At 43.9% G+C, this 26,317-nt stretch overlaps 2 protein-coding genes across 4 annotated transcripts in view; one reads left to right on the top strand and one right to left on the bottom strand.

Annotated features, from left to right (window-relative positions):
- Positions 1-8,204, top strand: part of dnajc3a (DnaJ (Hsp40) homolog, subfamily C, member 3a) — a 19,440-nt gene extending 11,236 nt beyond the window's left edge. For all 3 annotated transcript variants that reach the window (XM_039006822.1, XM_039006823.1, XM_039006821.1), the window contains exons 8-12: positions 1,967-2,072; positions 2,204-2,327; positions 6,736-6,868; positions 6,981-7,129; positions 7,676-8,204. In XM_039006822.1, the coding sequence (XP_038862750.1) occupies positions 1,967-2,072; positions 2,204-2,327; positions 6,736-6,868; positions 6,981-7,129; positions 7,676-7,812 (649 nt within the window). In that variant the 3' untranslated portion in view covers positions 7,813-8,204. The remainder of the gene's footprint in view (positions 1-1,966; positions 2,073-2,203; positions 2,328-6,735; positions 6,869-6,980; positions 7,130-7,675) is intronic.
- Positions 8,205-8,976: 772 nt separating this feature from the next.
- uggt2 (UDP-glucose glycoprotein glucosyltransferase 2) overlaps positions 8,977-26,317 on the bottom strand; it is a 44,351-nt gene continuing 27,010 nt past the window's right edge. The window contains exons 28-40 of the mRNA XM_039006820.1: positions 25,122-25,311; positions 24,851-25,009; positions 24,538-24,623; positions 20,124-20,208; positions 18,822-18,904; positions 16,348-16,452; positions 16,140-16,224; positions 15,373-15,555; positions 15,046-15,206; positions 11,997-12,111; positions 11,705-11,821; positions 10,533-10,716; positions 8,977-10,188 (exon numbers count right to left, since the gene is read on the bottom strand). Coding sequence (XP_038862748.1) covers positions 10,166-10,188; positions 10,533-10,716; positions 11,705-11,821; positions 11,997-12,111; positions 15,046-15,206; positions 15,373-15,555; positions 16,140-16,224; positions 16,348-16,452; positions 18,822-18,904; positions 20,124-20,208; positions 24,538-24,623; positions 24,851-25,009; positions 25,122-25,311 — 1,576 coding nt within the window. The 3' untranslated portion in view covers positions 8,977-10,165. The remainder of the gene's footprint in view (positions 10,189-10,532; positions 10,717-11,704; positions 11,822-11,996; positions 12,112-15,045; positions 15,207-15,372; positions 15,556-16,139; positions 16,225-16,347; positions 16,453-18,821; positions 18,905-20,123; positions 20,209-24,537; positions 24,624-24,850; positions 25,010-25,121; positions 25,312-26,317) is intronic.

The following is a 26,317-nucleotide window of genomic DNA, read 5'->3' as shown; positions in this document are numbered from 1 at the left end:
GTGTCTGTGTGTGTCTGTGTGTGTGTGTCTGTCTGTGTGTGTGTCTGTGTGTGTCCATGTGTGTTTGTCCCTGTCTCCCTCTGTGTGTGTGTGTGTGTGTGTCCCTGTCTCCCTGTGTGTGTGTGTCCCTGTGTGTTTGTCCCTGTCTCCCTCTGTGTGTCCCTGTGTGTGTGTATTAATAATATACCCTTGGATCAGCAGAGAACACATCCATTGTAGATACTGTGTGTATCCTATAAATTATTTATTTCTCCTCTCATACATATCATCTCCCCCAATAATCTATTAAAAGCAGACTGTCTCTCTAAGTGGATCTGACATCACATTTAGCATCATCAGCTACTAGAAATGCAGATGGAGTCATACAGTACCAGTCAAACATTTGAACACATTCATTCAAGGGTTTTTATAGATTTTTACTATTTTCTACATTGTAGAATAATAGTAAAGACATCAAATAAAGACATCAAATAACACATGGAATCATGTAGTAACCAAAAAAGTGTTAAGCATATGAAAAATGTGTCATATTTGAGATTCTTCAAAGTAGCCACCGTTTGCCTTGATGACCGCTTTGCACACTCTTGGCATTCTCTCAACCAGCTTTATGAGGAATGCTTTTCCAACAGTCTTGAAGGAGTTTCCAAATATGTTGAGCACTTGTTGGCTGCTTTTCCTTCACTCTTCACTCCAATTCATCCCAAACCATCTCAATTGGGTTGAGGTCGGGTGATTGTGGAGGCCAGGTCATCTGATGCAGCACTCCATCACGCTCCTTCTTGGTCAAATAGCCAGCCCTTATACAGCCTGGCGTTGTGTTTTTGTTCATTGTCCTGTTGAAAAACAAATGATCGTCCCACTAAGCACAAACCAGATGGGATGGTGTATCGCTGCAGAATGCTGTGGTAGACATGCTGGTTAAGTGTGCCTTTTATTCTAAATGAATCAGTGTCACCAGCAAAGCAACATCACACCTCCTCCTCCATGCTTCACGGTGGGAACCGCACATGCAGAGATCATCCGTTAACCTACTCTGCGTCTCACAAAGACACGGCGGTTGGAATCATAAATCTCCAATTTGGACTCCACCGGTCTAATGTCCATTGCTCGTGTTTCTTGGCCCAAGCAAGTCTCTTCTTATTGTTTTTTTTGCAGCAACTTGACCATGAAGGCCTGATTCACAGTCTCATTTGAACAGTTGAGATGTGTCTGTTACTTGAACTCTGAAGCATTAATTTTAGCTGCAATCTGATATGCTGTTAACTCTAATTAACTTATCCTCTGCAGCAAAGGTAACTCTGGGTCTTCCTTTCCTGTGGCCAGTTTCATCATAGCGCTTGATGGTTTTTGCGACTGCACTTGAAGAAACTTTAAAAGTTCTTGAAATGTTCTAGATTGACTGACCTTCGTTTTATAAGTAATGATGGACTGTCATTTCTATTTGCTTATTTGAGCTGTTCTTGCCATAATAAGGACTTGGTCTTTTTACCAAATCTTCTGTATACTACCCCTACATTGACACAGCACAACTGATTGGCTAAAACGCATTAAGAAGGAAAGACATTCCACAAATTAACTTTTAACAAGGCACACCTGTTAATTGAAATGCATTCCAGGTGACTACCTCACGAAGCCGGTTGAGAGAATGCCAAGTGTGCAAAGCTGTCATGAAGGCAAAGGGTGTCTACTTTGAAGAATCTCAAATATATAATGTTTTGTTTAACACTTTTTGTTGGTTACTACATGATTCCATATGTGTTATTTCATAGTATTGATGTCTTCACTATTATTCTACAATGTAGAAAATAGTCTAAATTAAGAAAAACCCTTGAATGAGTAGGCGTGTCCAAACTTTTGACTGGTACTGTAGGTCTGGGGGTGTGGTGATATTCTCTGAGAAGGTTGTGTAAAATTCTAGCGGCAAGACGTCACTAAGACTCCTATTTTACCCCAAACCCACGTGTAGGTATGGAGATGCAGTGAGTAAATACGAGTCAGTGATTAAGACTGAGCCAAATGTTCCCCAGTACTCGCACCATGCAAAGGAGCGCATCTGCCACTGTCTGGCACAGGTATGACTATCTGTCTAATGTAGATTTGACGGGACAATAAACCTTTTTTGAATTACAAATGAAATGTAGACGTGTATTTTGACTGAGTTTGGTTTTGTAGTTTGAGCATGTCCCTTTGTGTCCTTGTTCAGGAGCAGCAGGATGTAAGCAGAGCCATCACAGTGTGCAGTGAGGTCCTTCAGTCTGACCCTCAGAATGTGAATGTGTTGAAGGACAGAGCAGAGGCCTACCTACTGGATGAACAGTACGAGGAAGGTAATATCTAATTCATTTGTAATAATTAAATGGCTTTACAGTGCATTCGGAAAGTATTGAAACCCTTGGACTTTTTCCACATTTTGTTTCGTTACAGCCTTATTCTAAAATAATGACAAAGCAAAAACTGTTTTTTAGAAATTTGTGTATACATACATGCATGCATGCATACATACAGTTGGAGTTTACATACACTTAGTTTGGAGTCATTTAAAACTTGTTTTTTATACTTCACAAATTTCTTGTTAACAAACTATAGTGTAGGCAAGTCGGTTAGGACATCTACTTTGTGCATGACACAAGTAATTTTTCCAACAATCGTTTAGACCGATTATTTCACTATCACAATTCCAGTGGGTCAGAAGTTTACATGCACTAAGTTGACTGTGCCTTTAAACAGCTTGGAAAATTCCAGAAAATGATGTCATGGATTTAGAAGCTTCTGATAGGCTAATTGACATCATTTGAGTCAATTGGAGGTGTACCTGTGGATGTATTTCAAGGCCTACCTTCAAACTCAGTGCCTCTTTGCTCGAAAAGTGTAAATCAATCCCAGAACAACAGCAAAAGACCTTGTGAAGATGCTGGAGGAAACGCGTACAAAAGTATTAATATCCACAGTAAAACGAGTCCTATATTGACATAACCTGAAAGGCCTCTCAGCAATGAAGAAGCCACTGCTCCAGAACCGCCATAAAAAAGCCAGACTACGGTTTGCAACTGCACATGGGGACAAAGATTGTACTTTTGGAGAAATGTCCTCTGGTCTGATGAAACAACAAAAATAGAACTGTTTGGTCATAATGACCATCGTTATGTTTGGAGGAAAAAGGGGGAGGCTTGCAAGCCGAAGAACACCATCCCACCCGTGAAGCACGGGGGTGGCAGCATCATATTGTGGGGGTGCTTTGCTGCAGAAGGGACTGGTGCACTTCACAAAATAGATGGCATAATGAGGAAGGATAATTGTGGATATATCGAAGCAACATCTCAAGACATCAGTCAGGAAGTTAAAGCTTGGTCGCAAATGGGTCTTCCAACTGGACAATGACCCCAAGCATACTTCCAAAGTTGTGGCAAAATGGCTTAAGGACAACAAAGTCAAGGTATTGGAGTGGCCATCACAAAGCCCTGACCTCAATCCCATAGAAAATTTGTGGGCAGAACTGAAAGCGTGTGCGAGCAAGGAGGCCTACAAACCTGACTCAGTTACACCAGCTCTGTCAGGAGGAATGGGCCAGAATTCACCCAACTTATTGTGCAAAGCTTGTGGAAGGCTACCTGAAACGTTTGTCCCAAGTTAAACAATTGAAAGGCAATGCTACCAAATACTAATTGAGTGTATGTAAACTTCTGAACCACTGAGAATGTGATGAAAGAAATAAAAGCTGAAATAAATCAAGCTCTACTATTATTCTGACATTTCACATTATTAAAAATAAAGTGTGATCCAAACTGACCTAAGACAGGGAATTTTTACTAGGAATTGTGAAACTGAGTTCAAATGTATTTGGCTAAGGTGTATGTAAACTTCCGACTTCAACCTGACCTTTACATAAGTATTCAGACCTTTTACTCAGCACTTAGTTGAAGTACCTTTGGCAGCGATTACAGCCTAGTGTCTTCTTGGGTATGACGCTACAAGCTTGGAACACCTGTATTTGGTGAGTTTCTCCCATTCTTCTCGACAGATCCTCTCAAGCTCTGTCAGGTTGGATGGGAGCATCGCTGCACAGCTATTTTCAGTCTCTCCAGAGATGTTAGATAGGGTTTATGTCCGGGCTCTGGCTGGGCCACTCAAGGATATTCAGAAACTTGTCCCGAAGCCACTTCTGCGTTGTCTTTACTGTGTGCTTAGGGTCATTGTCCTGTTGGAAGGTGAACCTTTGCCGCAGTCTGAGCGCTTTGGAGCAGGTTTAAAAAAAAAATCAAGGATCTCTCTGTACTTTGCTCTGTTCATCTTTCCCTCGATCCTGACTAGTCTCCCAGTCCCTGCCGCTGAAAACATCCCCACAGCATGATGCTGCCACCGATACTTCACCGTAGGGATGGTGCCAGCTTTCCTCCAGACGTGACGCTTGGCGTTCAGGTCAAAGAGTTGAGTCTTGGTTTCATCAGACCTTTTTCATCAGTGTCTTTAGGTGCCTTTTGGAGAACTGCAGGCTGTCGTGCCCTTTTACTGAGGAGTGGTTTACGTCTGGCCACCCTACCATCAAGGCCTGATTGGTGGAGTGCTGCAGAGATGGTTGTCCCATCTTCAAATAGGAACTCAGGAGCTCTGTCAGTGATCATCAGGTTCTTGGTCACCTCCCTGACCAAGGCCCTTTTCCTCCTATTGCTCAGTTTTGCTGGGTGGCCAGCTCTAGGAAGGTTGTTGGTTCTAAAATTCTTCCACTTAAGAATGATGGAGGTCACTGTGTTCTTGGGAACCTTCAATGCTGCAGAATTGTTGTTGGTACCCTTCCCCAGATCTGTGCCTTGACACAATCCTGTCTTGGAGCTCTATGGACAATTCCTTCAACCTCATGGCTTGGTTTTTGCTCTGACATGCACTGTCAACTGTGGGACCTTATATAGACAGGGGTGTGTGTGCCTTTCCAAATCATGTCCAATCTTTTGAATTTACCACAGGTGGACTCCAATCAAGTTGTAGAAACCTCTCATAGATGATCAATTGAAACCGAATGCACCTGAGCTCAATTTTGAGTCTCATAGCAAAGAGTATAAATACTTGTAATGTATTTGTTTTGTATTTTTAATACATTTGCAAACATTCCTTAACCTGTTTTTGCTTCATCATTATGGGGTGTTGTGTGTCGCAGGATAATTTTTTTTTTTTTTTTAGAGTAAGGCTGTAACTTTACAATGTGGAAAAAGGGAAGGGGTCTGAATACTTTCTGAATGCACTGTATATAGTGCTCTTTCCAGTGATTAAAGCACTTTTACATCGTATGGGAGGAACGCGCCTCTTCTCTAATTGCATCTGACTTTTTCCTGACATGGATGAGTCTCTGTCCATACAACATGCAGATCAGTGGAATCTTGTCAGGTTTGCTGTTCAACATTGTCTTGGCGGCAGTTATTTTGGAGTGGTGTTGAGGCTTTGTAGACTGAATTATTCTGAAGGATGAAAGTAGAGGGCACTGTTTTACTATCGGAGTAACATTCATCTATAGTCTATGAAAAGCAATTATTTGTTAGACACATTGCTACTACAATTTTAAAAAAGGATGGGAGGAAAAATATGTACTAACTTTAAGTTTTCTGTTCAACAGTGATTTAGTTAGCTCAAAGTGATGCAATATTATTATAAATGCAGAGGGAGCAATTTCCCCTCTGATCTGGACCCTAGTAAGCAGTAAGCAAAACCTGGAGTGATATACAGCTCTGCTGCCTCCCAGGCTGCACAGCCACTCGTTAATCAAGCCGCTAGCAATTCAGTGGTGGCAGAGCCAACCCACTCACACACTCACAAACACAGGCTCAGTGGTGCCATCTGTACCGGCCCAAATGGAAGGGACCTTAACACTTTGCCAAGTCTTACCTGTGGTCTCTGGCTCTGGAGTAGTGTTGCTAGAGTGTAGGTGTGTACTTCCAAATCCTACTGCTACGTTAGACCAACAATTCTCACTACCAACAATTCTCACTACAAATCGTTGAAAGGCTAATCATGGATGTAGACTTGAAATAGTACATTTATACAAGGGTGCTAACATTTTTAAAAGGAGGAAAGTGTGAATGGAATTGTTCCAAAACAATCGGGTGATTTAGAAAGCTCCCTCTTAGCCCCGGAGGAGGCGTGTTTGTGTGGTGAGTGTCTTTGCGGTGTATAAATAGCGTGGATGTGTGGCTGGCTGCGATGCGGCTCAGGCAGCTTCCATGTAGCCACAGGCGATCTGGGCAGTCAGAACTGTGCGCGCTACCCGCACCAGGGCTCCATCTCCTTAACACCAGCCTAGCAACCGCAGGGGATGTTGACTGGGCAGCAGAGGAGGCGTAAATTGTCATTAAGGCACTTTATCTGCTTAGGCGTGAACACCGAGAGCGGCGGGTGGGTGGAAGCATCACAGACTCAGTCATGTGGGCTTTTAAACTGTCAGGCTCCACAGGGCGCAGTAAACCGCAGCATCTCTTAAATCCTCTCGCCCAGCCGCCCGCCCGTCCGCCTCAGAGTACGGCTGCCTTCAACCACCGCACGCCACCTTCTAGTCCACGCAGGCTGCTGGAATCGATGCACAGCACACTGAACTTAAGATGATTGGGTTTACTCCATGACTAGACAGCGTATTATACAGACCTGGTTAATCACCAGAACCAGACTTCGGTACTGCAAAAATAATGGGGGTATTGTACCCCCCCCCCCCCATTTTAATACACATGTATTACAGGTTGTTTACTCTCTCTGCAGCTATCAAGGACTATGAGACTGCCCGTGAGCACAGTGAGAATGACCGGCAGATCAAGGAAGGGCTTGAGAAAGCACAGCGCCTCCTCAAACAGTCCCAGAAGAGAGACTACTACAAGATTCTGGGAGTTAAGAGGTGCATTACAAACCGCTATGCTGGTCAGGACTGGGGTGCTCTGCTAGTCATAGCTCATGTAGAACACTGTATAGTAGAACAGAATTGTATTACCTGTTTGACCCTGTCGCAGGACTGCCCAGAAGAAGGAGATCGTAAAGGCCTACAGGAAACAGGCGCAGCAGTGGCACCCAGACAACTTCCAGGATCCTGTGGAGAAGAAGAAGGCAGAGAAGAAGTTCATTGACATTGCTCAGGCCAAGGAAGTGCTCACTGATCCAGGTAAATGTCCTATGGGCAGAGCTTACTCCCCCCTCAGCAGCTGTTCACTAACCAGATGTCAATGAAGACTGAAGCAGACAGATGTATAGGGTCAGATAACCCGGAGTCACCGCTCTGTACAGACCCAAGTTCTCTCGTGCATTTTCAACGCAGCAGATATGTTTATCCTTCATCTACCAGTCAATACTTTCATGACATTCTATATAAAATGTCACTTAGTATACTTCTAGGATTTATTTGGGCATATTGTATGTATCACCTCTGTGCTAGATGGTCAAACCTTCAATTTGCGCTTTAGTTGTATTGATTTAGCAGTACTCTTGTCACACTGGTTGGGAGGACTCAGTGCTGTCTACCTACCCGTTCAATTAATATCAAATGGTGTCTCCTGTCATATGGATTTAAAACTAGCCACCTGTCAAATATGCGTAGGGTGCTCAACTGCTCTCGATCTTTCAGTTTCAAAACACTGAATGCCTCCACTCATTCTATTGTTGCTCTGTTAACAGCGTTAACATTGCTGTGTCTGTCTGTGTGCCTGTACAGAGATGAGGCAGAAGTTTGACAATGGCGAGGACCCCATGGACCCAGAGAGCCAGCACCATCAGAACTTTCACAATGGTTTCCAGGGCTTTAACCCCTTCGGCTCCGGACAGTTCAACTTCAAATTCAACTACCAGTGAGCCTTAAGAGAGGAGCTTCTGGGTATTCATCCAGTATGGTTGTAGCTTAACCTCTCTCTCGTTTAGGGAGAGCACAATTACCTTCATGATGACATGTCTGAGACAACTTGAACAGATTAAAGATGTCTTTGCTGTTGAATGATATGTTTTTGAAGCTACATTCTCTGATGCAACTCTATGACTCTTTTTAATCTTTGCAGCAACTCCCAACTTCAATTTGAGTTCTGGGTTAATTCAATTTGAGTTCTGGGTTAATTCGAAAGCGACTACACCTTTGTGGTGTACACTGAAAATTGGTATCCATTCCTAATGTGTACATAGATACAGTACTATTTTTATATGAATGGAGTCATTGCGAATTGTAAATAAAGATCTATTTATGCATCATGGCATTCCTTGTGGAATTCAGTAATGTCCCATTTATACATTTACAGTGCCTTCAGAGATTTTTGCTCAATATACAAGTGCTGACTGTAAAGGGTACAACATGCTTTTAAATCTCTCCTTTCTCCCGAAGTGTGCACTTCTTGAATTCTCCCACGCTGCGGCAAAAATGGATACGCTGGTATCCTGGACACGCCTAGGCCACCCACTGGAGGACAGGGAAGTGAGAAGGGTAAAACCAAAGATGGTGGTATATAATATACTGACTCAAAGGCAGGGAACATATCGACAACAGTGTTACTGTTATAAATTACAAGGGTTATGGCTGAGTCATGAATAGGTTACGTTGCAAAATAGTCTGCCGAGACACGAGTCGCTGTCTGAGCATTAAACAGCGTCTGCTATATCAACTCCTAGATATTAGTCTGAAGCTACAAAATACTCAACATGTTTTCATTGCGGGCTGTAAAGAACACATTTTAATAATGAATGTCCAACTCTAGTAACTTAGGCCTACGAGACTTTATGTAGGGGAAATGGCACGATACAGTTACATGTGATGTCGGGGCTCATCACACAGTGACCTCAATAACCTGTTTGTGGAGTGCAGAGACTGCAAGTAAATTAGAATGGGTCATGATAACCAGTTTGAAAATATCAGAATAATACACTTTCAGACAAGTAATATTAGAATTCATAAGCATGTTCTGTACCTCTGCCAGGGCACACATCACACCTCCATCAATCACACTCCGACACAATGGCAGTTCATATACATAATGAGGTTTTGGTAGCAAAGAGATTTTATTCCTCACAGCTGAAATTGACAAAGACAAGAAACACCTTCATTTGACACACAGTGAGGTGAAAAGCTGAACTTTTTAAGAGCAAGCTATTGGCTGTTAAGACAAGACAGTGACAGGTATAAAAGGAGTTTTGATAATGCATCAACACCTATTTAATTCCTGAGAGGATTTGCTGTACATTTCAAGGTATTGAAAAATGCAGTCTAAAAATATACATACTTTAACCAACAAACACAAGGTATGTAAACAATGAGAACTTAATAGTTTGAGATTGTACCTTACTGTGACGTATGTGTATTTGAAAATGGATAGTGAAATGCTGAGCTCCATGTCCTCCCAGTGTTTACAGGAAAAGGTGATCCCTATCTGGCAAAGCATTTGTAGTATTGCATCACTTGGCAGAGATTTGAAATGGTTGGTGAAGCAATCATTCAGACAGACAGCATTGTGGGACTCTCGGACCACAGTGCGTATAGTGTTGATTACGTCCCCTATACAGCAGATTACATTAATGTACAGATATGAGCCATGTGAGCCCCCATTGCAATTGTTTGCAAGTAGTGCAAGAAATCAATTATCAAAATGTAACATTGTCTCCAAGTGCTGATGGGCATTTAAGTCAATGGCAATATCACACTAATCAATAACAGACAAACTAAAAGGCCCATTAGCAGCCTACATTGCCAGGCAATTTAGATGTGGCTTGGTGCTCGAAAATGCTAAGAATGTTGTCATATAAAAATTCAAATGTAAGCTGATCTTAACAGAGCACAGAGAACCCAAAGTCAGCTTATGAATGAGCCGTATTCATTTGATTCTTTGCATACAGTATCAGTGCAATCATTTCAAATGCCTTTTACAGACTGCAAATAGCTTTCACTAACAGTGACCTCTTAACCCTTTACTTCTTTACATAAGAGAAGACCATGAAGCAAACTACTGTCCATAAAGTTTATATTAAACCACAAGAAAGGGTTACGTCAAATGATTTCCTTCGTAAAAAAAAGATTTTCTCATATCCCTCTGTCTTTTCCAAGGGAGGGCGTAATACTTATTGGCTAAGTACGTTTGTGGGAAATGTACATCATCTTTGTAGTCTTCAAGCTTCATCGGAGAATTAGGTGCAAATATGCCTCTCTCCTCTTCAGCAGTGTGGGCAGGTGCTAGAGTTCATCACGCTCACTGCCTGGAAGTAAGACGGTGAGAAATGACTGCAGTTATCTGGTACAGTTTAGACCTGTTAGGACATTGGGTTGTATTTGATGTAACTGTAAATAGAGAAAACTACACCAAAAAAAGCTAAAAGGGACAAAAATAAATGAATACACACATCCCACTGGGCACACACTGGTTGAATCAACATTGTTTCCATGTCATTTCAATTACATTACGCTGAACCAACGTGGAATAGATGTTGAATTGGCATCTGTGCCCATTGGGATATAGATATGTTCAGAGACTTCTCTCCTGTATGGGAGCAGCTATAACGGGACTAGAAACTGAGTGAGTCTTCTGACTCTGTATACTAACCAGTCTTCTCTGGAGAGGAGGAGGGTGCAGGCATCGGGCTCTGCGTCTGCGTCGCTCGGTCATTGTCTTTCTGCTCCTGGACGTCTCTCAGTAACTGTTTGATCTTGTTGTCATACTCCACCCACTCAGGCACAATCCTCACGGCCGCCGACAGCTTGGGCTCCTTGGTCTTGGGGTTATTACACTGCAGATAATGCAGACAGACACATCAGTCATGACTTCTTCCACCAGAACAATGGACCCCCCCCCCCCCCCCCCCCCGGTGTCTGCAGCTACCATTTAAAGCTGATCTGATTTCCTTCTCCATTAAAGAGACATTAGTCTTTCTCATGTATCGGTGGTGCCCAGTGGTGTCTCAGGGTCAGAAAATAGTATGCTTCACTTTCCAGGCATTGTGAGCCTGTCAGATATTCCCACAGCCAATTCTTCACTCTATACTCATAATTAGTTTAGGAGATGGGGGAAATAACACCAATTTCCCATATTTTCTACTGTCATCACAAAAACTTAGAGCCGATAAATGCCAAACACATTAGCATTACTGGATGGATGATAGAAGTTATGGAGCCTAAGAGGATATGCAATAAAACTGAGTCAAAATCATGGAGTTTACACAAGATCCACACTCGATAATGCATACTAAGGATATTGGCACTTAGTGTGAACTGCTCTTCCTCAATAAAAATTAATAATGGGAGGCTGTTAGCACTTCTAAGTTTTACAAGATCTTGCGGAATAGACTAAGAAAATGATGGCCGCCTCTTTGCGCAAGTGGACTCACAGCTATAGTCCCAATGCGGAAGTTGCTACGACTGTCAGGTTGTAACTGATAAAGCCACACTAGGATGGTCAACTGCTACTGTATAAAAATGTACTTTACTCTATATAATCCCCAACTAAACTAAAATAATAGTTTTTTTTTGCAGCTCACAGCAGTGGAATTGAATGTGTAAATGACACTTCTATTCCTGACTGTGTTAGCTGGTAAATATCAGCTAGGATTATTCTTGCTTCCTGCAGGGGTAGAGGATGGAGACTTCTATATCTCTGGTGCTGTTCAGGGGGGGGGGGGGGGTGTTGAAGAGACATTTCCATCAGTAAGAGTATGTCTGGCATAGTAATGAGATTCCCTTCCTCAGTCAGTCAGTCAGATAGATAGAAAATAGACCCACCAGGTCAATGGTCTTGGCGGTGGTCTTGGATGCGTTGTCACACCAAGTCTCACACCAAAGCCACTCCTGGGGCAGGGACTTGATGGCCACCTGGTGGATCATGTTGTTGGGCAGGTCCTATCAGAATGAAATCCAACATTTACTCTACATTTCAATTAATAGTAATTAGACATTTACTGACGGAATTGTCAAAAGGTAAGCAGAAACAGATCCTCTGCCACAGGGATGTCATTGTAACTCAGTAGTGGTCCTGCCATTGAGACAGAGAGAAGTGTGTGATGTCCCCTCTCACCTGGTCCAGGTTGGACAGACTGTTGGGGTCCTGGCTCAGGGCTTGGTACTGGCCACGCAGTCGGTCTCCTGCTGCTATCTTGCGGAACTTCTTCAGATCCACCACATACAGAGCACTGGACAGAGAGAGAGAGAGAGGAGACGTTTATGAAACAGTCAAAATGCTTTGAAATGGATAACCCACCAAGAGGGAAATACTGCTATCATAAACCGAAGCTAAATGTCCCAGTCATCCACATTTATAAGTGTATCTAGTGTAGCATGTTAACATACACAAAGGTGCCACGTACAGTGGCAAGAAAAAGTATGTGAACCCTTTGGAATTACTTGTAATTTCTGCATAAATTGGTCATCAAATTTGATCTGATCTCCATCTAAGTCACAACAATAGACAAACACTGAAAACTAATAACACACAAATTATTGTATTTTTCTTGTCTATATTGAATACATCATTTAAACATTCCCAGTGTAGGTTGGGAAAAGTATGTGAACCCCTAAGCTAATGACTTCTCCAAAAGCTAATTGGAGTCAGGAGTCAGCTAACCTGGAGTCCAATCAATGAGATGAGATTGGAGATGCTGGTTAGAGCTGCCCTGCCCTTTAAAAAAACTCACAAAAAGCATTACCTGATGAGAACCATGCCTCGAACTAAAGAGATCTCAGAAGACCTAAGATCAATAATTGTTGACTTGCATAAAGCTGGAAAGGGTTACAAAAGTATATCTAAAAGCCTTGATGTTCATCAGTCCACGGTAAGACAAATTGTCTATAAATGGAGAAAGTTCAGCACTGTTGCTACTCTCCCTAGGAGTGGCCGTCCTGCAAAAAGAACTGCAAGAGCACAGCGCAGAATGCTCAATGAGGTTAAGAAGAATCCTAGAGTGTCAGCTAAAGACTTACAGAAATCTCTGGGAAATGCTAACATCTCTGTTGACGAGTCTACGATACGTAAAACACTAAACAAGACTGTTGTTCATGGGAGGACACCACGGAAGAAGCCACTGCTGTCCAAAAAAAACATTGCTGCACGTCTGAAGTTTGTAAAAGTGCACCTGGATGTTCCACAGCGCTCCTGGCAAAATATTCTGGTGACAGATGAAACTAAAGTAGAGTTGTTTGGAAAGAACACACAACACTGTGTGGAGAAAAAAAGGCACAGCACACCAACATCAAAACCTCATCCCAACTGTAAAGTACGGTGGAGGGAGCATCATGATTTGGGGCTGCTTTCCTGCCACAGGGCCTGGACAGCTTGCTATCATTGACAGAAAAATGTATTCCCAAGTTTATCAAGACATTTTGCAGGAGAATGTAAGGCTATCTGTCTGCCAATTGAAGCTCAGCAGAAGTTGGGTGATGCAACAGGACAACGACCCAAAACACAGAAGTAAATCAACAACAGAATGGCTTCAACAGAAGAAAATACGCCTTCTGGAGTTGCCCAGTCAGAGTCCTGACCTCAACCCGATTGAGATGCTGTGGCATGACCTCAAGAGAGCAGTTCACACCAGACATCTCAAGAATATTGCTGAACTGAAACAGTTTTGTAAAGAGGAATGGTCCAAAATTCCTCCTGACCGTTGTGCAGGTCTGATCCGCAACTACAGAAAACGTTTGGTTGAGGTTATTGCTGCCAAAGGAGGGTCAACCAGTTATTAAATCCAAGGGCTCACATACTTTTCCCACCCTGCACGGTGAATGTTTACATGGTGTGTTTCATAAAGACATGAACACGTGTAATTGTTTGTGTGTTGTTATTTTAAGCACACTGTGTTCGTCTACTGTTGTGACCTAGATGAAGATCACATTTTATGATCAATTTATGCAGAAATCCAGGTATTTCCAAAGGGTTCACATACTTTTTCTTGCCACTGTACTTAATGTGCCATGACTCCAACACAGATCATGATTCCATCACAGATCATGACAGTCTAAATTAAATCTGACTCATACAGGAGAATTTACTGGCATTTCAGCAAGCTGTGTGGTTTGGTTCATATCACACCTTGTCCACCCTGCTTGGCTGTGGTTGGCCCCATGCAGCTGTGCAGCACGCTGGAATGCAATACAAATGTTCCTGATTCGCTGGCGGCCTTTGTTCCAGCTAGCTTGCCTCCCAGGCAGTGGACTCCTGCTCTGGCCCAGGCCCAGTGGATAGAGCATCTAGCTGGGGAGCTTAATCTGTTCAGGAGAGCTGGCTGGCTGAATTAAGCCACTTCAAATAGGCCACCAGCACCCCCACACTCCCAACAAGGAACCAGTGCACTAGTCCCTTTCCTTTACCACGCCTAGTTATTCATGTATAGCAATGCGGATACAGGGCCGTAAATATTGAAGCTGAAGTAAAGCTATTTTCTCACTTCTGGAAGTAACGGTCTCTTCAATGTGGTGTTCCACATACATATTGTATGGCTTTCATGGTTTAGTCTCAGAGTGCAAGGAATAACACAACATGTTAATGAAGACCAACCCCAAGCAGCGAATAGAGGTGCGATACTGTAGTTGTGATACAAATATTCTCGTCTGCGTGAGAGAGAAAGGGAATGTTTTATCAGAGAAGGTAATCTATCTATGCAGAGAGGGTAGCATCCTGCTGCATCTTCCTCACCCACTGTTCCCTCTGAGAACCATGTTATGCCTCGTTGTGAAGGACAGGAAATAATCGATGAATGTTTCTGTATAAAGCGCCAATAGCCGACAAAGGAGTCACTGTCAAATAGTGAACGTTAATGTTTTCAAATGTATGCATTTATTCTGCTGAATACATTGAGAGGGAACACATTTTCCTTGAATTGTATTTTCCTTCCTATCTTCTGTGAATAACTTAAATTAAATATCAATACAATGACAGTAGATCGGCCTTAACAAGGGGAAAAAAAGGAGGATACCATAACTGTCAAGCTTGTATGAATTAGCAAAGAATATGTGCTTACTACGCAATAGTAACATTGTAAATATGCACTTCCAGTGGCTGGTGGACATTAATGGCATACACAGTGCTACAAATCAAAACGTCAAAACTGTGTAGGTATTGTAGCGAGGTTTACCTAATGTGGTATCTCCTGTTCCCCAGATGTGAGGCCCAGTAGCCAGTCTTCCAGAAGCGGTAGCCCTCCATCTCCTTCCGACTGTCACAGAAGGGAGTGTACCCATAGGGGGCGCCATCCAGGTTCAAATCCCTCAGCTCCTTCAGATCGGCCCTAACTATCTGCGAGGACCAGGAACAACGGTAAATCAGCACCGCGGACAGCACTAAAACCGTACGATTGACGTGCACAAATCCTGCAGGTCCACTTCTAGATGATTTACTATTTTTATTATGGGTATGCATTTGGTTTTGTGACAGCGGTATCTTGATTTCACTAGGCAGTTACCTGGTCAGCGTCCACAAAGATGATTTTGTCCACAGCCAGGGGGAAGAGGACATCCAGGAAGAGGATCTTGTAACCCCAGATGATCCTCTGTTTCTCAGTCTGCTGGTGGAGCCAGCGGGGCCATTTGTACTGGACCAGCTCGTACTGGAAACCATAGGCCTCAGCCATGTAAGGTATGGACTCCTAAAGACATTTAAAACCTCATATAATGAGTGGGAAAATAGATCGTATCTAGCAGAAAAATAATGATTTTTTTACAATATGTTCTGACATTTGGTCTTAGAAAATTCTTATTGTGAGAAATTGACTGAAATCCCCTAAAAAACAGCTGGAATATTTTGAACTAGGCTACACTTGATCAGTGTAAATATATAGACACTGAGCACTTGGTAATGCACATTTCACAGATCAAGCAGAACGCCCTTGAGGCATAAAATAGTCGTATAAAATGTTTCATAAATAGTGAAACATTCCAAATGCAGAACATTTTTATAATACTCGCCCTTTCCTGTGGCTCGTTTGACTATTTTATATATATATGATGTAGCTTAGTAGGTGTTCATGTATATGGACTCATCCCTATAGTGGGAAGAACAGATAGATAAAAAGAGCACAATCACAAAGGAGAAGGCCTCCCGCAGTTCCTTTCATCCCTCAACACAAACAAATCTATTTCTCCCAGGGGTCGCGCTGCAGCGAGGAGAAAGTTATCACGACAATGCAGGAAGGCAGAAAGTTTGTGTGGAGTCAAGCCGTGAGGCGGTTACCTTGAAGGACGGAGAGAGGTAATTCTTGAGGAACCAAAACTTCACAGGGGTTTTGGTGTGCTGGAGGACGGACAGCATCATTATTCTGGAACAGGAGGAGAGAGAGGGAGAGAAAGAGAACAAGTCTCAGAGGATGAGGGCTAAGAAAAGGCAAGAAGCGCGTGGGGCCTCCAGACCAGCAGTGTATGTCTCTGTGTGGGCGTCTCACCTCAGGAAGCGCTCGTATAGATGGCCCGAGGCCACAGAGAAGATGTTGAGCACATCTTCCCTGTTCTTCTCTCCGTCCTCTGAACTGGACCCACCACCTGCGATGCTACAAAGGACCATAGGCGTTACATAAGCCTGATGGAAGTAGACTGCTCAGTAATCTCCTCAGCCAAACACTACTACCTCAGTCTTTTATTATTACCTTTATTTAACTAGGCAAGTCAGTTAAGAACTAATTCTTATTTTCAATGATGGCCTAGGAACAGAACGACAGATGTTTAACTTGTCAGCTCGGGGATTCGATCTTGCAACCTTTCGGTTACTAGTCCAATGCTCTAACCACTAGGCTACCTGCCGCACTGTCTAACCAGCATGACTTAGCTACAGCCTGAAGGAACCATAATACACCACATCAGTAACAGAGATGATTCTCCAACCATAAATCCCTTATATTTACACTTGAGTAGTGTTTACTGAGCAACAGAATTACAAAGATCATGACACCCCTCTGGTAGACCTAGATCAGTTGTTAGTGTCTTCTACAGCAGAAAGTGCTACTGCTCTCCTGCTGGCTCTCCTCCAGAGTAATCAACTGATTACAGCAGAGACACAATAAAAGGCAGCTGTAATTTTTATGGGGCCCCTTCTGTTTTCCTCCACAAATATCAAATAAAGAACAGATAATGAAATAGACTCTCACAACACCTCCAGAGCACTAGCTCCTCTCTATCCCCACACGGCTGCTAATGGCAGATGTTTTTGGACTCAGTCATGAGATTGGTGAACCCTCTGGGATAGTCAGGTGTATTGACTGAATGGATATATTGTGGACATGGCATGTGAATAGAGTATTTGAGAAGCGTTCAAGCCCCAGAAGCTGGGAAGGAAGTGCTGTATCCAGGTTCTAATCATTTTCTAATCAAAATCTAGCCTAAACTGATCTGATAGTGTGTAGTATAAAAACAGTAGTATAAACAAAATGAAATCATTAACTTGTGTAAGCACTGTAAAAACAAACTGTTAAAAAACAGTAAAAAAAAAGATGCTTTGAACTAAGATTAAAGGTAGGAATACGGGCAAGTGTTTATCAAACCAGGCAATGTCCAAACTCATAAGATCATGCAGGGCACATTTGGAGGAAACCAATCAGGACTTGTGCTTGGGGCAGTGATGTCTGCAGTCAAACTGTGTGTCCTTCTCTGTAACAGACTGCTGATGAGGGGAGTCTCTCCTCCCACACTCAATCAGCAGTGCAAAGAAAGGCCCAGAGGCTCCAGCGCATAGAATTGAGGAGGGAAAGAAAGTCTCTCTGCCCTCACACACAATACTGTAGCATCCCGTCCTCCCTCCCTCCCTCCCTCCCTCCCTCCCTCCCTCCATGTCATGCAAGGCTAAAGCCTGCCTCTCTTCCATCTCGCTATGTCTCATACAAGAGCCAGCCTCATAGTGTTACTGTAAGCCCCACCAATGCACTGCTGGTTGCCCTGGTGAGCTGGCTGCTGGGCCATCACCGCTGTGGTCCGGAGGATGCCTTGTGCCTGGCCTGGCTAAGCCTGTCATTATGGAGGGGGCGAGGGCTGAGGGGCGAGAGGCGGCCTCCATTGTGAGGGCCAGATAATGCCATCTGTAGTGCTCCACTCCAGCGGGACCCCAGATAAGCAGCTTTAGGTTTTCAGCTTTTCAGGTGAGGGCCGGTTTGGCCGACATGCACCAGATAATCCAGACCTCTGGAAGGACCCAACCCTCAGAGTACTCTCCGGCCGTCCACAGCCCGAGTACAATTACAGAGGAACTCCAGAGCTGGATTGTAACTCTCCACATTTCAGTTCCTACTACAGCCACAACAACGTCAGTTTACTGTGTGGGCAGTTCTAGCAGCATTTCTCTACGTCAAAGCATATTATTTTCATGAGAAAATATCATGTTCAATAAAATAAGGGTTTATACCAGTGACTTGAAGTTCAATGTGACAGTAAGAAAATAACCAATGTCAAAAAAATAATAAGCATAATTAGGAATTGAGCCTGGGAAGCAACCAATATTTATTTACAAGACACTTCTATGTTAATCAATATGGTAAACAGACAGGTTAAGTAGTTGCAGCAACACACGTCCTACCTTTTCTCAAAAGTGCTCCACACACTTCACACAGCAAGCATTAGGTGAGGAGACAGATCACACAGTTAGGGTGTGTCAATGGAAACACAACACGCTACACACACACACACACATACACACATACCTAGGTCTACAGTAGCACATTTTTTTGGCAATAGATTTTACAGAGTAATATCTCAGCCTGGCTCCGAGGGCACCATCTCTCCTGCTGAAACCACAGCATTATTAGTGTCCATAGATAGTGGATCACCTCGCCCACAAATCAATCCTCTTACCACCAGTCTATTGATGTAACTTGATCGAATGAAGTCTATGTAACATATAGCTACTGCATGTGAGAATGCGCCACACTCTTACCTTGCGATGGAGTCCCATATTCCCTTGTTCTCTGTGGCTTCACTTAGGAGGTCCTCGCTGATTCTGTCAGACTTTTTCTGAACCTACAGTGGGGAATTAGACAGAGGCACGCTGTTTATTTTTTTCATTTCTCTCTGAAGCTGGAAAGTACACTTGAATCCATGCAATATCCTTAGATTAGGAGATGACACATTACATTAAGAAAAATGGGTGAATATCTCCAAACTACACTGTCTTGGAGTGTGTGCCTGTGTTAGAGCTACACTACATGAACAAAAGTATGTGGACAGCTGCTCGTCGAACATCTCATTCCAAAATCATGGGCATTATTATGGAGTTGGTCCCCCCTTTGCTGCTATAATAGCCTCCACTCTTCTGGGAAGGCTTTCCACTAGATGTTGGAACATTGCTGCGGGGGACTTGCATCCATTCAGCCATAAGAGCATTAGTGAGGTCGTGTGCTGATGTTGGGCGATTAGGCCTGGCTCGCAGTCACCGTACCAATTCATCCCATAGGTGTTCGATGGGGTTGAGGTCAGGGCTCTGTGCAGGCCATTCAAGTTCTTCCACACCGATCTCGACACACCATTTCTGTATGGACCTCGCTTCGTGCACAGGGGCATTGTCATGCTGAAACAGGAAAGGGCCTTCCCTAAACTTTTGCCACAAAGTTGGAAGCACAGAATCGTCAATAATGTCATTGTATGCTGTAGCGTTAAGACTTCCCGTAACAGCCCCAGACCATTATTCCTCATCCACCAAACTTTACAGTTGGCACTATGCATTGGGGCAGGTAGCGTATTCCTGGCATTCACCAAATCCAAATTCATCTGTCGGACTGTCAGGTGGTGAAGCGTGATTCATCACTCCAGAGAACGCGTTTCCACTGCTCCAGAGTCCAATGGCGACACCACTCCAGCCGACGCTTGGCATTGTGCATGGTGATCCTAGGCTTGTGTGCGGCTGCTCGGCCATGGGAAGTAATTTCATGAAGCTCCCGACAAACAGTTATTGTGCTGACGTTGCTTCCAGAGGCAGTTTGGAACTCGGTAGTGACTGTTGCAATCGAGGACCGACGATTTTTACGAGCTACGCGTTTTAGCACTCGGCCACGGTGCCACGTTGATAGTCATCAGTAAGGCCATTCTACTGGCAATGTTTGTCTTTGGAGATTGCATGGCTGTGTGCTTGAATTTATACACCTGTCAACAATAGGTGTGGCTGAAATAGCCGAATCCTCTAATTTGAAGGGGTGTCCACATACCTTTGTATTTATAGTGTATGTGGTTAGAGAATACATACCCTGACTTTGATGATCTTGCTATGGAAGCTGTTCAGCACAACTTTAACGTCACCAGAATCAGCGGGAGAATCAGTCCCATCATGCCTGTCAGAGAGACAACAATTAGGGGGAAATAGTTGTAATAGTATATAGTTATAACATGGACATAGTATTCCCAGAACAGCATCTCTCATTTGCCTCTCCCTCTATACCCTGTGAAAGTAATCACCTCTTCCGCTTTACTTCCAGATCATGTACCCTGATCTTTTTTTTTTTTTTTTATCTTTAAAAAAATATATATATATCCCCTTTTCGTGGTATCCAATCGCTAGTAATTACTGTCTTGTCTCATCGCTACAACTCCCGTACGGGCTCGGGAGAGACGAAGGTCGAAAGCCATGCGTCCTCCGAAGCACAACCCAACCAAGCCGCACTGCTTCTTTAACACAGCGCGCCTCCAACCCGGAAGCCAGCCGCACCAATGTGTCGGAGGAAACACCGTGCACCTGGCCCCCTTGGTTAGCGCGCACTGCGCCCGGCCCGCCACAGGAGTCGCTGGAGCGCGATGAGACAAGGATATCCCTACCGGCCCAAACCCTCCCTAACCCGGACGACGCTAGCCCAATTGTGAGTCGCCCCACGGACCTCCCGGTCGCGGCCGGCTGCGACAGAGCCTGGGCGCGAACCCAGAGACTCTGGTGGCGCAGTTAGCACTGCAATGCAGTGCCCTAGACCACTGCGCCACCCGGGAGGCCGTACCCTGATCTTTTGATGATTATATCATCAAATTCGTGAAAACGCGGCCATTTAAGATGTATATAGCTACAGTACCAGTCAAAAGTCTGAACACACCTACTCATTCAAGGGTTTTTCTTTATTTTGACTATTTTCTACATTGTACAGTAGAATAATAGTGAAGACATCAAAACTATGAAATAACACAATGGAATCATGTAGTAACCAAAAAATGGTTAAATAAATCAAAATATATTTTACATTTGAGATTCTTCAAAGTAGCCACCCTTTGCCTTCATGACAGCTCTGCACACTCTTGGCATTCTCTCAACCAGCTTCATGAGGTAGTCACCTGGAATGCATTTCACTTAACAGGTGTGCCTTGTTAAAAGTTAATTTGTGGAATACCTTTCCTTCTTATTGCGTTTGAGCCAATCAGTTGTGTTGTGACAAGGTAGGGGTGGTATACAGAAGATAGCCCTATTTGGTAGAAGACCAAGTTCATATTATGGCAAGAACAGCTCAAATAAGCAAAGAGAAACGTCAGTCCATCATTACTTTAAGACATGAAGACCAGTCAATCCGGAAAATGTCAAGAACTTTGAAAGTTTCTTCAAGTGCAGTCGCAAAAACCATCAAGCGCTATGATGAAACTGGCTCTCATGAGGACCGCCCCAGGAAAGGAATACCCAGAGTTACCTCTGCTGCAGAGGATAAGTTCATTAGAGTTACCAGCCTCAGAAATTGGCAATTAACTGCACCTCAGATTGCAGTTCAAGTAACAGACACATCTCAACATCAACGTTTCAGATGAGACTGCGTGAATCAGGCCTTCATGGTCAAATCGCTGCAAAGAAAACACTACTAAAGGACACCAACAAGAAGAAGAGACTTGCTTGGGCCAAGAAACACAAGCAATGGACATTAGACCGGGGGAAATTTGTCCATATTTGAGATTTTTGGTTCTAACTGCCGTGTCTTTGTGAGACACAGAGTAGGTGAATGGATGATCTCCGCATGTGTGGTTCCCACCGTGAAGCATGGAGGAGGAGGTGTGATGGCGTGGGGGTGCTTTGCTGGTGACACTGTCTGTGATTTATTTTGAATTCAAGGCACACTTAACCATCATGGCTACCACAGCATTCTGCAGTGATATGCCATCCCATCTGGTTTGAGCTTAGTGGGACGATCATTTGTTTTCAACTTGACAATGACCCAAAATACACCTCCAGGCTATGTAAGGGCTATTTGACCAAGGAGAGTGATGGAGTGCTGCATCAGATGAGCTGGCCTCCACAATCACCCGACCTCAACCCAATTGAGATAGTTTGGGATGAGTTGGACTGCAGAGTGAAGGAAAAGCAGCCAACAAGTGCTCAGCATATGTAGGAGCTCCTTCAAGACTGTTGTAAAAGCATTCCTCATGAAGCTGGTTGAGAGATTGCCAAGAGTATGCAAAGCTGTCATCAAGGCAAAGGGTGCCTATTTTGAAGAATCAAAAATCTAAAATATATTTGGTAACACTTTTTTGGTTACTACATGATTCCATATGTGTTATTTCATAGTTTTGATGTCTTCACTATTATTCTACAATGTAGAAAATAGTTTAAAAATAAAGGAAAACCCTTGAATGAGTTGGTGTCCAAACTTTTGACTGGTACTGTATATAAAATTATATTTGAGTTTGTGGATGAATTTACATCTGCCAGATGCCTTTTATGACGATTTTGCCCTGAAGACCACTGCACTACGTTTTTGCCCATTGAATACCATTCAAAAAGTCTAGAAAACAAAACTAAAAACTAAAAGGCTGCTTCCTGGAAAACGACGCCTCACTTGCATAGCGTATTGAGCTCAATATATCCACACACACGTAGGCCACCAGCTAACATGTGTCATTAACTGTGAAGAAGCCCACAGCACGAGTGTCCCACTCCCAGCCAAACCCATCAATCTAGAGGGAGGGGGGAAAAACACAAGGACAACAACAAAGGTTATGCTCAGGAAGAAAACACACGGTGAGAGAAAAGCACTGGGGACCACCGACAAGGCATACATTGACAGACAACAGAATGATGCATGCAAACAGGCCTTTCTGGGAACTCGGCCAAGGTCTCGCTCTGATCATATTAATTCCCCCCCTGCTCGTCATTCAGCATCCCCTTTATTCCATTTTATCAGTCGTTACTTTCCAACCGTGCTTTCTGTTTTATCTATTGACACATTCTTTATGCGGAAACACCTGTAGTGTCAATGGCGTGGCCACTGGACTTTGGCTGTAATTGTTTTAAGATGACCCAGTGTTCTGGTCTTAACACTTGTCCAGTGGAGAGTGTCTCTGTGGGGTAAGTAACATTAGGCACCTCAGGTCTGAGGGTTAGAACGCCACTGAACAACCTGCAGCCAGAGATGATCAATAGGCTGTGGCTCAGCAAACCATCATCACTTCAGCGCTTACTAAAGGCAGGGAATTAACCGTATCACCATGATAAATGTCAGCCCTCATTGGGCACAAAGTGCATTTTCCCCAGTCGGAAAGTGCTGTTTGGTTTGGACTGGTCCACTGTCGCCTCCGCCGAGGCCATTAGGGGCTGTGGTGGGAAAAGCGCAAGAAATCAATTTGTATCCGGGGACAGCTGGGCGTCTCATTCATCGCTGTCAGGGCCAGTACGCTACAGGTGAGGGCACGGCGTTGGGACTCGCAGTGAACAGACACTCCCACTCGGCTCGGATCGGCCCCCCTAACCAGAGCAGACCGCCATTAACCGCAAGAATAATGGCGCTGCCAAGGTGAAAAATGACATCACCTTTTAGCTTCACCTGGAGGATTGGGGAATAACTCTTGTTGTCTGATATGATTGTGGTGGAATCCAGGGCTGGAGGTGTCCTAAATCTTCCCTGTGTGGAGATGAATGGGTGGGTAATACCTGGGAGACCCAATGTACTGTACGTATGGATCCACGGATGGAATCACGGAATTGTCCAATCATATTCTCTCGGATTTCCATGCACAGTACTGCAAGTGGTGTCATGAGTGATACATTTATGAGGGTTTTAATAAGATTAATTTGGTCATTAGGTTGATGTGTGTTTTTAAGACATCGGATAGATAAATATATGGAATTTCAAAAAGGCTTGACCAAGCCGCAACCCTAGAGAGGAATGTCTAAAATCAACTACAGCTAATATGCATGTACATCATGGGATATATTAAAACAGCAACCCACACCCTTCCTAGCAGCCAGGAAGATATTGTGCTGCTGATTTCCCTGGGTTTAGAGAAGATGGCATGGCAGGTGAACGGCTGAATCCTCCCTCCACCCGGTCTTCCCTCTAATAGCATCCCTCCCTCCTCCCACCCATGTCTGTCTCCGAGGCCATACGCACACAGCACAACTCCCTGCGCTCATCAAAACCTTGAGCTGCAACAAAGTCAGCAGCTCCCTGCGTTACCATAGCGATGTGCTTGGTACCTCCAGCGAGCGGTTACTGAGGTAAAAAAAAAAAAAATTGGATGTTGTACAGATGGAGACAGTTAATTACCAGCAGGCTCTGCATGCGTTCACACAAATTACTAACTTCTATCTGGAATGCAGTGATATGATGAGAGAAAAAACTGTGATGACACACTGGCAGATTCAAAGGAAAATGAATGCAAAATCAACTAAAATATTGATTCCGTAGACTCACTATACTCACGCTAGAATTTGATAGATATCCTCTGACCTCCCCTCCCGTAGCTTCAAGATCCAGGCTCCAGGATTGGCTTTCAACTGGAAGTATCCCTATTGACAACATGGGTTAAGATAACATCAGAGAATGATTTGAGATCCATTTATTTGAATTCCTTGAGTTCATTATCAGAAGCATAGCTGTACACAGTTCTGCAAACTGTCCTCCATATGAGCACCAAACACTCCATAACAATACCATTCAAATTCCTATTTGAGCCATCATGAAACTTGGAGCCAAGATGGCGCCCATTCAACTACTACAACTGAGTGATTCTCACCAGGTTGGCCATGACAATGGTGTCCTGCATGAGGGGGTCCTGGCTCATGCCCAGGGTGAACTGCAGGCCGCGGGGGGGCTGGCCCGTAGACAGGTCAAAGCAGTGGCCCTCCAGCAGCAGGTGCTCCAGCTCGTACTCTGCAGTCACTACACCTTTCATCTGAACAGAGGTTAAAAGGTCAGAGGTCAGAGGGTTAAGGAGGAGTCATGTCTCTTCATTGGTTTGTTCTGGTTTGGGTTTTGTTCAGATACCCATTAGCCTAGCTCAGTACCTCCTGTAGGTGGATGTTGTCCAGATCATAGGGGCTCCTGACAGCCTCCACCATCCAGCTCTCTGGGGTGATCATGTTGAGGGTGAGGAGGGGCGACTCAGGGAGCTCCAAGAAGTGAGCCACTGGTCCTGCAGACACTGTTTCATTGGCCAGGAAAGACACATCCGACTCCAACACAAAACGGTAGAAGCTGAAGAGAGAAGAGTTAAGTGAGGAGTGACAGAAGTCGATCGGTTCTCACCTAAAACTGTGAGTGTTAACGATTATCACGATTAGGTCATTGGAGACAGATGGAACACAACTGAGTAGCTTCTGTTAGCTATCGACAGACATGTTGTACACTATTTAACTTTCTAGGGAAGAGAGTCATTCTATTGTGACCGCTGAAGATACAGTGTCTTTAAAAGGGAGGTATCTGAAACCGTATCGGCCAATAATAGGAACGTATACCCCAGATATAGAGTATATTGTACGTCAATGGTATTAGTCAGCCAGAGTATTCACATAGGTTATTGTCTGCTAATCTTTATGCTAATTGCTTTTCTTCAATCTGCCCTCTGACACAGTGAAGTCGTAATGAGTAAAGATAACGCGGCAGACGATCAATATTACTAACACCTTCTCTCTGTATTTAAAACTGCCATCCGATCCCAGAGGCTAAAGGATCCTCACATTTCCTCCCGAGAAGATTTTTCAAAAGTTAATTTCAGTTGCAGCAGCTTGCCTTGCTGCTGGGGAGAGTTAGAGAGAGGAGCGCTTTGACTCCAGGGTGGAAGACAGCGAGAAAGCTGGTGCATATGAAGTTAGGGGGAAGAGGGGACAGAGGATTAAATTACTCAGCCATAACCAAGTCTCCAGAGGAAACTCTCTCTCTCCCCCTATCTTTATTGGATTGGTCCCAATTTGTAAGAGTGAACCAATTCCAGACAGAGAGAAAAGTCAGAAAGAGCTGAAGAAAGCAGCCAACTGAACTGATATCCTCCTCGTCATCCCCCTCAAGCCATGAAAGTCTTGGAAGACATTACAATGTGCTCGCAATGGCAACGGATGGGATGCACCTGTGCTCGCCAGTAGCAAAGTATCACAAATAGTGAGCGAAAGAGTTAGCATCCCTCAGTCACTGCTGGGGCGTTGTAGTTGGAAAGAGTCTTGCAGTCTAAATTGCCTTATTATTCATTGTTGCTTATTCTCCTAAA

This window comes from Salvelinus namaycush, chromosome 13 (genome assembly GCF_016432855.1).
Source record: "Salvelinus namaycush isolate Seneca chromosome 13, SaNama_1.0, whole genome shotgun sequence".
Classification (NCBI taxonomy): domain Eukaryota; kingdom Metazoa; phylum Chordata; class Actinopteri; order Salmoniformes; family Salmonidae; genus Salvelinus; species Salvelinus namaycush.
The sequence above is the reverse complement of the archived record's forward strand: the minus strand, read 5'-3'. Positions and strand labels throughout refer to the sequence as shown.